Source organism: Melozone crissalis, unplaced genomic scaffold, assembly GCF_028551555.1.
Source record: "Melozone crissalis strain CALT ecotype California unplaced genomic scaffold, PUWL_Pcris_2 ptg000045l_1, whole genome shotgun sequence".
NCBI lineage: Eukaryota > Metazoa > Chordata > Aves > Passeriformes > Passerellidae > Melozone > Melozone crissalis.
The window spans coordinates 3,014,590-3,027,161 of record NW_026535823.1 but is presented as its reverse complement, the minus strand read 5'-3'; the positions used below and the strand labels follow the sequence as shown (position 1 = coordinate 3,027,161).

Below are 12,572 nucleotides of genomic sequence, written 5' to 3'. Positions count from 1 at the left end.
GCCTGCCTGCTCAGTTCCCTCTCCTGGGTGACATTCCTGTCCTTTGCAGGGAGACTTCCCTTGGCAGAGCTGAGCTGGGGTGTTCTGCTGGCTGGTACAATGTGACCGTGTTCACAGGGGTCTGAGGATGAGGGAAGAGACGAGGATCTGACTCCATGTTTCAGAAGGCTTGATTTATTATTTTATTATATATATTATATTAAAACTATACTAAAAAAATAGAAGAAAGAATTTCATCAGCAGGCTAGGTAAGAACAGAAAAAAAAGAAAGAATAATAACAAAGGTTTGTGGCTCGGACAGAGAGTCTGAGCCAGTTCACTGTGTTTGGCCATTAATTAGAAACAACCACATGAGACCAATCACAGATGCACCTGTTGCATTCCACAGCAGCAGATAATCAATGTTCACATTTTGTTCCTGAGGCCTGTCAGCTTCTCAGGAGGAAAAATGCTAAGGAAAGGATTTTTCATGAAAAGATGTCTGTGACAGTACAACAGTGAGCAGCCCCTGGTGTGTCTGGCCTGCCTGTGCTCAGAGTGAAGGAGGAGTTTGCTGCTGCCCTGTCACACAGCTGGGACTGGAGTCTGTGCCCTGTGCAGTCCTGCTTCCCCTCCCAGCCAGGGCTAAAGCTGAGCCAGCAGCAGAAGCTAATTCACCCTTCTGGCAGGTGAGCTGTCATCACCCTTCCTGCTGGGATGTCTGCTTCTCCTGACCCACACTGCTGTGGGTCACGGAGCCCAGGGAAATTCCCCTCATATTCCAAGCACAACATCACAGCTCTCTGGCATTAATTAAGAGCTCTGCACTTAATTCCTGTCTTTAATCTAATAAACTTTTCCAGATGGGAGAGATTACATTGTTGGGGCTTCAGAAAAAGTCTTGCCCTGACTCTCACTGTTCTGGTGTGTGCATTTTCTCACCCCACAGAGGTGCCTTGAGGTGTTTGGTGCTCCCTCTAAAAGCTTTCAAATGTTTTGAGCCAAACTATTTTCTTCTCCAGCTTCTGTCATGGACTGACAGTCACTGAAAAGTTTGTGGTGAAGCAATTCTGGAGAGTTGATAAGTCATGGCTGGTGTTAAAAAAAGCTGGACTGTGCTATCAGATAGCTCATCTTTTCTTCTGGAGGGCCTTGCTCTTGATGGAGGAGCTCAGTGGCCTGAGTCTGTTCCTTCCTCTACCACTTCTGTGAATGCTCAATAGAGGAGGCCAGGCAGTACAGCTGAGACGAACAGAAACTTGTACATCTGTAGACTTGAGCTGTATGCTCCCAAAAAACTGGACACATTCAAACTGAGCTGGCTGGCACCAAGGGTGACTTGGGACTTCAGTTCTGGGTTTGTACTTAGGCAGCCTTGGTGTGGCTCAAATGCTGTGAACTGAGAGCAAGGAGTGGGCTGAGAGCAAGGAGTCCCTCTTCCCTGCTGCCCTTCCAACATGTGGAAGTGCCCCAGAAGGAATGAAATGGTAAATTTGGGTGTGAAATGTGCCTCTGGCTTTTTGAGCCCCTCCTGCCCCTTCTCTCCAGTAACTTTCTTCCATCCTTCTTCAGGGATGTTGCACACCTGTAGGGTCACAGGCTCTGTGTGTTTTGGGATTGTCTTTTAGTCAGGTGGGTTGTTGTTCCTCTCTTTGCAGTGCCTCTGCCTCGGGCAGTGAGCAGTACATCAGCTAATTAGTATTCTTCTTGTTTGGGTGGCCACTGCTCCCAGCTCCCTGCAGAGCAGTCAGGCTTGCTCTGGACTGCAAATTAGTGTCTCAGGGGTTTCTGGGGGTGTTTGCTATGTGATTTTATCAAGTGTTTTGATGGGCAGGAAGTTAATTTTCATAATGTCCCAAGGAAAAAAAAGAAAGTAGTTCTTCCCTGCAAAAGTAGCATCCTTTGCTTGGGAATGTCCTCTTTGAGATCCTGGCAATTAGGTTCTCCTGTCTGCTGATTATTTAGTACTATTTATGTTGTATATTTGAAGCACATGTCCCAGTCTCATCTCTTCTTGGGATGAGAACTGGTCAGGTTGCTGCTTTATCTTTCCTTGAAGACTTTTCTTCCTTTGGACAGCTCCTCCTTCATGGTTGTGGTTGTGGTTAGCCTTACTCATTCCCTAATAGTCTGCTTGGCTTCACAGCTTTCTGTTCCTGGGGACTTTCTGGAGGAGGTGTATAAACAAATGTATTTTCTTGTATGGAACATGCCTTGGGAGGATTTATGTCTCTGCAACATAACCTGGCAGTAGGACAGGTTTTTTTTTCTTGACTTAATTAATTAAAATACAACCAATTAAGAAGTGTCCTTGTGCTGGGGGGAAGGCAGTGTCCTGCCAGGAGTGTGGGGTCTGTGGCTGTCCCTGCCTTGTGCAGGGCAGCACCAAGGCTCCACTCCTGGGCATCAGCTCTTGGGGACAGTGTCTCCTGGAGGCTGCTCATCCCCCTGGGGCCAGCCCTTCCCAAACTGAGCAGCAGCTCTGTGTGCCTGGGTTGTGTTTTTGGAGTGCCTGTCTGAGCTGTTTGAGTCTTCCCCAGGATAATGAACAGCTGTGCACTGAGTGTGAGTGAGCTGCAGGCACTTAGGAAAGTCCTGGGGCTGTTCCTTAGGAATGGAGGTTATCCATGAAGCTTGGGAGATACTGCCAGGAAGCAAAATGAACTTTTGCACTGTGTTTCCCACCTCAGTACCCTCACTTCTTGAAGAGAGAAGGCAACAAGCTCCAGATCATGCTGCAGCGGCGCAAGCGCTACAAGAACAGAACCATTTTAGGCTACAAGACCCTGGCTGTGGGATGCATCAACATGGCTGAGGTGAGCTGCTCTCCACAGGCTCTGCTTGCACACCTGGACATCCTCCCTTCCCTCCAAACCCACTCTTGTCACCTGCCTCATTGAGAAGGACCTGACAGGGTTTCAAATAGCTGCAATCTTAATAGCTGCAATTGATATTCACAGGGCAATATTTGAACCAGATTTTATTACTGAGTAATAATACTGAGCATTTTCTGCCTCATCTCTTAGTAGCTAAAGCTTTCACAAGGACAGCTTGTGACCTTTTGAGGGTTTTGTTACTGTTTTGTGGCTTTATTGGAGTTAGGGGGTCCAGATCAAAAGTGCAGAACGAAACAGAGTCACTCGGGCAAGTCTGCCAACCCTGAGAAGTGGTAAAATTAAAGCAAGATTTGCTGTGCTTCTCAGTGCCGCAGTATGAGAGTTCAGGATTAAGCAATTTCTCTCATTTTGCTTGAAAAACCCTTGGCCATTGTTGTTTCATGGCTGTTGGTAATTTAGGTGGAGCTCTATTCATGAGAAGTAAATGATAAAATTAATGCTGGAGTCAAGTATGGATAAATTATTCACAAAGGCTTTCTGAATGGCATAGCTCCATGCTTTGTTACTTCATGCCCTGTTTAATCTCTGCTGTTTCAGTGTCTGAGTGTTTAGAAATGGGCTTAGCAGTAGCAAGTTCAGTTTCACACCAATATTTTTCATCAGACTGCATTCTGTCAACAAATGACTTTTATCCAAAATAAGCAAATGTTACTCTGTGGTGAGTTATTATTATATTAAATAATTCACTCTAAAGAGTGCTTCTCTTGTGTGAGTGCAGCTTCCCTCAGCCCTGCACTGAATGGTGAGCTCCTTATTTGAATTGGCCAAGTGCATGGTGTTGCAGCTAACATTTTTCCTGCACTGTTTGATTTGTTGGACAACCAGAAAGTAAATACTGCTGTAAGGCAGAAAACATGTGGGCCCATTAATTAGAGTCACTGGTGAACTTCTGAGTGTTGGGCATTTTGCTGCTGCTACATGTGGTTTTTCTTATGTCTGTTTGTAATGTCAGCTGACTGGGGTTAGAAGGTCAAAAATGTTCCAAGGTTCACCATGTTAGGAAATAGCTGCTTTCCAGCTCATCTGGAATATTTATGAAATTGAAGTCTTCGGGAAAACTGATTTTACAAGCCCTCCCCTCCCCTTTGGAGTTTATAGGATGATGACCCCTAAACTCCACTGACTCATTTCTTTAAAAAAATATAAAAAGTTCTCTTAAGCTGTTGAAACGGAGCAGTGAATTGGAGTTGAGAGTGAGCAGTTTCAGAGCAGGGGGACATATGTTCCTCATCAGCTCAGGTCTGTTTAGGTCCCTGTGAGGAGGCAAGAGCAGCCTGGTGTGTGTTGCTGTGCAGGTGAGGGGTTGGGCTCACTCACTCTGGTGGGAAAAGAGAAGATCACAACATTCTGGGGAGAAACCTCTGAGCTGGGAGTGGCAAAGGAAGGAGAAACCTGCACCAGGATGTCCCTCTGCCTCCACCACTGACTTGTTTGTCATGCCCTGCTGCTTCATTGTCCTGTGGTTGGTGGCCAGTTCCTCTGAGATTTGTGTGTCAGCTCTCCACAGCAAGGATATTTTGCTTTAGGAGGCACTCTACATCTGTATCTCACCAAGAATTTTTGCTTTTACCGGCTCTTTTGCTTGGTTTTAAGACAAGATCAAGTTCCTTAATTAGGTGTTCAGAAGGTGGGTAACTTGATAATTCAAATCAGTTCTGTGCTGGGGAAGCAAACACATAGTAATGAGGTAGTCAAGTACTCTGCTTCAAGGGTGAGCTAATCAGCTCTTAAGTTCAGAATTTTGTTTTGTTTCCTTCCATCACTTTCATTAGCAGTCAGATAAAATCTCAACGAGCCTCGTGGATTGCCTGCAAGTGGCTCCTGTGGTTACAAGGTCCTGGAAATGTAGAGTAACCCCATTAACATAAAAAACTCTAGTAGTATGCAAATGATACAAGTTTAAATACACTTAAATGCAGATTTGTTCTGCTTAATTTCTGTCCCAGGTGATGCAGCACCCTACAGAAGGTGGCCAGGTTCTGAGCCTTTTCAGCAACATCAAAGAGGCTCCAGTGAAGGTGGCAGAAATCTGGATCTTCTCCTTGTCAAGTCAGCCAATTGACCATGAGGACAGCACGATGCAGGCCAGCCAGAAAATCAAGTCTACAGGTGAGAGTCCAACCACGTTCTCTGAGGACCTGTGAGTGTCCTCCTGAGCCAGCTGGAGTTAAATTACCCCACCTGGGCTTGGATGCTTCCTGGGACAAAGGAGGACTGGTCTGCACAAGTTGCTGTGTCTATGAGTGATCAGTGCAAAGAAAACCCACTTTGCAAAAGTGCTGCTGTGCAGGCAGGGAGCGTGACAGGGGTAGGGGGCTGAGTTGTCAGAGCTTCTCCAGCATGCCACACCACACCTGAGCCATCAGCAAGGCTTGGCTGTGTCCTCAGCAGTGCTCTCCCAGCATTATGGGTGGTTGTTTTGGGAGCCTGTAGCTTCTCACCTGGCTATCAGTGTTCTATTCAGGAGATTCACATTTAAGCTACTCTTTCATCTTCTTTTTCCTTTGAAAAGAAGGAAATTTTTTCTACAATAAATTTCATTAACTTCAGATGAGACCTGCAAGCCTGCAGCATATTTTGCTGGGGGTGATGGCCTGGCTTAATGAGTGTAAATCCATGATGTTGTGCACTGTATAGGGAAGTCACTGGGTTCAGGCTTGTGGTGATGTTTTTATGTGGTACCAGCCCTCTGCTCACTGCTGGAAGAGTGACCTGCTGCAGGTAGTGCACATGTGGTGTTTGTGTGTTGCTGCCTGGGGCCAGGCAGCTCACCTGAAGGGCCATTTCCATAAAGGTTTTGTCGTGTTTCACTTGCCCCTTTAAGTCAGTTATGCACAGGTGAGGGGGAAAAAGAATTTCCCTTGTGGAGAAACCTCTTTACTTGCTGCTGTCTACCAGGTGGTTGGTACTTTCCAATGGGAGGAAGTTTCCTCCTCTTATTAAGAGGAGGAGGAGCCTTCTCTGTGTCCTGGTCCTTCCTTCTTACTGGGTGTGTTTCTCCTCATTCCTTTCCTCCAGACAATTCCCATCTCACTGGTTCTAGCAGGGATAGATGCCTGCTAATTTATCTTCTCCTTGTGTGCCTCCTTTCTTGATTTGTGCCTTCAGCTGGCCTTTTCTGCTTCTGAGATGAGACCTTGAAGGAGTTTCACAGGATCTTTCCCCTCTTTCCTTCCCTTTCAGACAACTATTCCGAGGAAGAGTACGAGAGCTTCTCTTCTGAGCAGGAGGCCAGTGATGATGCCGTGCAGGGCCAGGTACTGTTCAGGGCATGGCTTCTCCCTGAGAGGGCTCAGTGGAGCATGTGCACTCCCAGCTCCTGCTTGAAACTAAAAGCCTATTTCTGGATCTAAACCACGCCAGTGTGAGACTGTTACCAAGTGTTCAGCTGCACTGGAGAGGGCCTGCACAGTAACCCATTTCTTCTACCATGCTGTGATTTATCTGTTCACGTGTTTGGACTTGAGCTCCCTGGAAAAACATTGGCATCCTTGTGCTTCTCTGCTTAATGGTCAGGGAGTCATTTAATTGCTTCTATAGTGCTCATTGGATTCAAAGAGCCAACGTGGATCCCCAGCTGTAATTAAAGGGCCAGTGGGGTCTGAGGCAGCCTTTAGTCTTTAATACCTTTTTCACAATAGGTCCTTATGGAGAATCCCTGACTAGATGTGAGATGCTTTTGAGTTTGGGTCTTACTTGCCTTCAGACTCTGGCATCACCTATCAGAGGGGACTGAGAGAGGGACCCACCAAGATGTGGGGCTGTGACTGTCCTTGTTCCTTGAATGTAGAGCTAGGGCTGTTTCGCTTCTCCAAGCTGTTATTCCTGTCCCTGCAGACCTGTCTCACTTCCTTTTCCCTCTACCATCATAACTGCAATTAAGGCAAATGCTGGATGCCTGGAAGACGCAGCAGCAGGTTCATCTGCATAGAAAGAACACTTTGACATGCTCATGTGTGTCAGAATGACGAAGGTAACAGAGGACTCCTCTTTCTGTTCAGGATTTGGATGATGATGAGTACGAGATGGGGAAGCCCAAGAAGCAGCGGAGATCGATAGTAAGAACGACGTCCATAACCAGGGTCGGTGGAAATCAGTTTTACTAACACTGATGGCCTTTGGCCAGGATGTGCAGTGCATGTGGCTTGTGGGACACCAGGCATGCTGGCCCAGCATGGAGCTTGGGGGCATGGTCACAGCATGTGAAGAGTTAGAAAAAGCAGCCAGTTCAGGCAGTGGGACCATCCAAGGTGTGTGCATGTGTTGAGTGTCCCTTGGCGGCAAGGTTAAGGAGCTCCAAAAATCGTGCAAGTGTATGAAATTCCATCCCCATGAAGGAGGCAGTGCAGGATCCATGCTCATGTAAGTCCTGAAAGTGGCTCTAAGTGAAGGAATGCTCTGCATGGGAGAGGCCAGTGGGAAGGTCTCAGAATGGAGTGGCTTAGTCAGGGGTTGGAGCTTGATGGATAAACTTCAGGTGGTGCATGTGGTGCTGAGACAAGAGAAGTAGCTGGATATGGTATATATAGAAGCTTTAGAAAGATGCATGTGGCTGTCCACCCTCCCCCAGAAGCATGGGTGTGCCTGCAAAGCTGCACTTGTGTGCAGCAGGGACTTGAGCTTCACCACACCATGGTCTGAGGCTGTTTCTGAAATCCACATTTTGATGAGGTCTGAAATAAACCCTGTTTTGACCTGAATCTGTCACTATAAAGACCCTTCCTGTGAGACCAGGAGTGTGCTAGTTCATACCCTTGGTGTCTGTATTGCTTTGAACAGTGACCAGTCAGGACAAAATCCACCACCTGGTGTTGAGCAAGGAACCCATAAGAGGAAAGCCCTTCCAGCCCTGACCTCTGAACTGATGCTGGAGGTCCAGCTGGTGCAAAACTGGGTTTGGTGATGCCAGTTAAGTTACCATCAGCCCAGCTCCAAACCAGATCTGCTCTCTGTGAAACCGTTCAGGCCAGCAAACAGTTCTGGCCACGTCCCCCTGGCTGCTGCATGCTGAGTGTCCCCTCTGTGGGCTGCTGAACTGCCCCCAGGTGTTGTCATGGGTGGGTTTGCTTGAGCCAGAGCAGAACTGTCACTCTTGTGAGAGCATCTCAGCCTCAGGGATGCACTGGGGGTGGAAACAGGGCTGTCTTGGGACAGTGTGCTGGATTTATTTCACCTAAGCTGCAGGGTAGGAGCTCAGAGATAAAGGGTGCAGTCTGTGTGAAGTGTCTGAGGCCAGAGTTGGGAGCAGGCAGTTGGACTGGCAGGACCTCAGGAGAGTCAGCAAATGATCAACTTTCTTCACCTCAGAATGTCCAAGTTCCAGCCATTTCCTTCTCCCTTTCCTCCTGACCCAAGGATGCCACCCCAGGTGCTCTGTACCAGCACTGAGAGCTGGGCCCTTCTTGAGGATGTGCCCATCAGGTTTGTCAGTGACAGGCAGAGAAGGGCTGGGCAAACCTCAGCTCTTTGAACCTGCAGAAGGGGAACACTTGTGGGTGAGCAAGCACAAAGGGAGGGCAGCAGTGTGCCTTGTGTTGTTCTGGCCTTGGTTCCTGCTGTGCCCAGGATCTGGGAGTGCGACTCAAGGAACATTTGTGTGATGGGGCAAGTGCTGAGGATAAGTGCCACAGCTTTTCACCAGTGCTGCTAGTGAAATAAATGAACCTGCCATGCAAACGCCTGCAAAAAAAACCCCTCATGCTTTGGTGGTAAAAATCCCATTTGTTCTTGGGGTCAGTGGGTAGTTGTCTATGTTGGCTCACCCTTGTTAAGAATCAGAGAAGTTGACTTTAAGGTGTTTTTCAGGAATTTATCAAAAAGGCACAGGGAGGAGATCTGGCAGATAAAAATTTTTATCTATTGTGTGTCCAGCCAAAAGTGGAGTGCCATCTTTCAGATTTACAATGCTTCTTGGAGTGGGACTTACCATTGGTGGTAAGGAAGTTATCATGGGTGTGGAGAAGCTGATTTCAGTGTAAGGACAGCAGGGAGGTGGTGCCAGATGTTGTTTGATTTTAAACAGCAGGGTAGCACCAGTGTCAGATGTGTCTGGCTTCTTGCAGGCTGGGAGAAAACAGCTCACTTAATGCTTTACTTATGTAAAAGTGTCTTTAACTTGCAGCAACAAAACTTCAAACAGAAGGTTGTGGCATTGCTGAAGAGGTTTAAAGTGTCTGATGAGGTGAGTAATTCCTTCTGTAAACCTCCCTGCCTTGTGTGCTGCCCTCTGCTTGGTGCATCTTGCTTTAGTCTTCAGGAACACTCCCGTTTCCTTCTGTTCCCTTCATTTTGTTTTCAAGTCCACAGTGGATGTGACCTTTCCTTACACCCTAGCCTTGCAGGGAGGCTTGAGGGCCAATTTCTAAATGTCAACAAGCATTTTGTAGATGCAGTTTTATCAAAAGCAGATTTTGGCAGCTGTGTGCGTACCCATTAGTTTTGCAGATTGCTTTGAAATTATCTCTGACCCGTTCGAAGGCAAGCAGTCCAAATGGTGTGTATTGCTTGTGAGGTTAAAGCCCAGCCTGTTTGATCATCTTACTAGAACAGCCAGGCAAGACATGAAAAACTTGGATGGGGAGCTCAATCCACAAGAGTCAGCTGCTTGGTCAGAGCAGGAGAGGATGAAACAGGTCCAACCCCCCAGAAACCTGTGTAGCAATAAGCATCCAACACAAAACCAGTCAACATCTCCTTTGGCTGTGGGGCTGATTCTGTGGCTTGTGGGAAAGAGTGAGGAACTCCTGGTGCTGCCTTGCTCTTCCAAGCAGCTTTGCTGGTCTTGCCAACCCAGCTCGGCAGAGTCAGCACCCACAGCTTGGAGCCCAGGCAGCTGCTGCTGCTTTTTCTGCAGCTGCCACTCCAAAAGCAAGCTCTGGTCAGGGCACAGCCCCTGCTTGCTGCGGGCGGTGTGTAAAGCGAGTTCGGTGGGAGGTGTTTGTTCTCCTGCCTCGCCACTGGCAGCCGATCCTCCTCCAGGTTTCAGGCGCCTCCTGTGGACATTTCTGGGTATCAAATCAGGAGGTGTCAGGGCAGCTTTCTCAGTGAAAACCAGTACCTGCTACACTGTTGGGAATAGTGGAGTTTTGTGCTGATTCTAGGAGGACTGAGATTCCTTTGGAGCTTTAAAGCTTTGTTTATTGGACATAACCAATGGCATGCTCATGGATGCCTGGTCCAACATGTAACTCCTACTTAACCAGGCATTGACAAGCTTAATCCAAGACAAGCATTTCTCATGTACTTAATGTTCCTGGGATATAGTATCCTGGCACCAGGAATAGCATCTTACTGCCAGGACTGGTGTCCTGCAGGGCTGGTGTGGGATCAGTCTGGCTCCTAGCAGAGCTGGTGATGCCTCTTTTTGTCCTGTGTAGGTTCTGGATTCAGAGCAGGACCCAGCAGAGCATGTTCCAGAGGTGGAGGAGGATTTGGACCTTCTGTATGACACGCTGGATATAGAGAACCCCAGTGACAGCGGGCCAGAAATGGAGGATGATGACAGTGTCCTGAGCACTCCAAAGCCAAAGTTAAAGTAAGTGTGAGGCAGCTTCTGCTGGGCCAGAGAGATGGCTGCAAACCCATCCAGTCTGTTGGGTAGTTTGTAGCTTTGTCAGCCATGGTTTTATTCCCACTCTTGGTTTTATTCCCACTCTTCTGTGGTTTCTTTCCCCCTCCTGACATGGTGGTGTTAGAATGAGAGTGACAGCTTGTGATCTAGAGGTGTGGGAGGGTCTGACTTCCCTTCAGTCCCAGCTCTTCCTTGTTCCCTTTGCAGGTGTTCTGCTGCCCTGCCACCTGAGCACAGGGAAGGTAGATCCAGGAAGGAAATGTGTGCTAAGGCAGGAGTAGAGGCAGGGATGAAGAACCAGGAAGGAAATGTGTGCTAAGGCAGCAGTAGAGGCAGGGATGAAGGACCAGGAAGGAAATGTGTGCTAAGGCAGGAGTAGAGGCAGGGATGAACAAGGCACACTGTCTTTCTGGAAAGACCTTTCCTGTAATAACACCCTGTGTGGAAAGAGAGTCTTTGCAGGGATTAAGGAAGCAGAGCTGCAGGAAACAAGTGGATTCCTCAGGGCCCAAAGGCATTGACTGCAGCACACGTGGATGTGCTCCAGGCTGCTCTTAAAGAGCTCCTGTGGGTCAGTCCCAGCACTGTGGGGCTGAGCTGAGGGTTGCTGGCTCAGGGTCTCAAGCAGATGCAGAGCTCTGAGCTAACACAGCTGTGCCACACTCTGCTCAATAAAGGCTGAAAACATGAGACTGAGCTGACTCCTGCCTCTGGCTGGGGTGTGGTTGCAGGCTCAGGCCCTCAGTGTGTGATGGCTCTGAAACACAGACTTATGGCACTGACCACTGCAGCTGGTCAGCACAGCATCTGCTAAATCTGCTAATTACCAGGTGTCATTATGGCCTCATTAATGTTGAATAACCTCGTTGGGCTGAGAACAGATTCTGGGTCTGGAGAGAGCTGTTCCCTGTCAGTGAGCCAGGAGATGCCAAGGATAGACTGGGGCAGCAGTGGAAATGGTGGGGCTGCTGGCATGTGCAGGTGTTTGGTGCTTAACCCAAGATTCCAGCCAGCTGGTTGGCCCTACCATGAAGGGATTTGAAAATAGATGTGTTGTGGTAAGCAGCTGCTTTGCAACAAACCAAAATGTTCCACTCTGCACACTGAGAGTTCATATCCTGTTCCCTGGAGCTGAGGAGCAAACTGTGCTGGGCTATGTGATTGCTGGAGTAAGAACTTGCTGTGTGTGGTCCTGGGGAGACACTCTGTAGTTTCCTAGGTCCAGTTCTGGTGTTCATATCTTGAAGAGGATGTGATAAATGTTGATGCCTTTGAGGCAGCTTTTTCCCACAACAACAAAAAATCAGTTCCTTACGTTGTAATTGAGTCTTGTAGCCTGATGTGATGAGCTGCCTTTGGAGTGGAAGCACAATCTGATTGTGTGTGGTACCTTATCTTACTGAGCAAATGTGTAATTGGAGCCTAGGGCTGGCAGCCAAATCCAGATGCAAGCTGGAAACAAAATGTATATTAGCCCAAGAATCACTTACCCAGGAGCTGAGTGTTGGGGTGTGGGGGAAGCAGTAATTCTGCTTGCTGTATGTCAGTCAGAAGCTAAATTCAGGAATGCCTGGACTTTCTGGCTTCTCTTACTGTCCTGGACACCCTCCTGACCTTCAAAAGTAGCCTGTTTTACTGGAACCATTGGGGAGCAGTAAGATCTTCTGGGAACTGTTGTGCTGCTTTGCTGTGAGTGTGGTGGACTTGCCCTGTCAGTTTTTGGTAATAAGAAATGGGTTTTGCTTTTCTTATTCAGACCTTACTTTGAAGGACTGTCACACTCCAGCTCTCAGACAGAAATTGGGAGCATCCACAGCATCAGGAGCCAGAGAGAGCCACCAAGTCCTGTAAGTCACATTTCAAGTGTTGCCTCTCTGCACTCTCTCTAATTGCATGTGTAAATTGAAATACCCTCTCTGACACCCCCAACTTCCTAAAGATTTGGATGCAGAGATACAAATTTTCTGCTAAGAAGACTCATTTGGACTTCTTGGGGACTGGAGATTTTTTGGCCAGTTTGGGGGTTTTTTTGTTGTTGTTAGTTTGTTTTTTGGATTTTTTTGTTGTTTGTTTTGTTTTGTTTTGATGCAAATATCGTATTAACTCGAGGGTGCATCTTCAGGTTA

The 12,572-nt window shown here is 47.7% G+C and overlaps 2 protein-coding genes across 10 annotated transcripts in view; one reads left to right on the top strand and one right to left on the bottom strand.

Moving 5' to 3' along the window:
- The window catches only part of SEC22B (SEC22 homolog B, vesicle trafficking protein), a 293,305-nt gene that overhangs the window by 39,586 nt on the left and 241,147 nt on the right, over positions 1-12,572 (bottom strand). The gene's annotated exons all lie outside the window — the stretch shown is intronic.
- PACS2 (phosphofurin acidic cluster sorting protein 2) overlaps positions 1-12,572 on the top strand; it is a 75,332-nt gene that overhangs the window by 31,733 nt on the left and 31,027 nt on the right. For 6 of the 9 annotated variants that reach the window (XM_054285929.1, XM_054285928.1, XM_054285930.1 and 3 more), the window contains exons 4-10: positions 2,670-2,795; positions 4,823-4,985; positions 6,060-6,133; positions 6,878-6,958; positions 8,998-9,057; positions 10,253-10,410; positions 12,203-12,293. In XM_054285929.1, coding sequence (XP_054141904.1) covers positions 2,670-2,795; positions 4,823-4,985; positions 6,060-6,133; positions 6,878-6,958; positions 8,998-9,057; positions 10,253-10,410; positions 12,203-12,293 — 753 coding nt within the window. The remainder of the gene's footprint in view (positions 1-2,669; positions 2,796-4,822; positions 4,986-6,059; positions 6,134-6,877; positions 6,959-8,997; positions 9,058-10,252; positions 10,411-12,202; positions 12,294-12,572) is intronic. The other 3 variants (XM_054285937.1, XM_054285932.1, XM_054285931.1) reach the window with 1 other exon arrangement.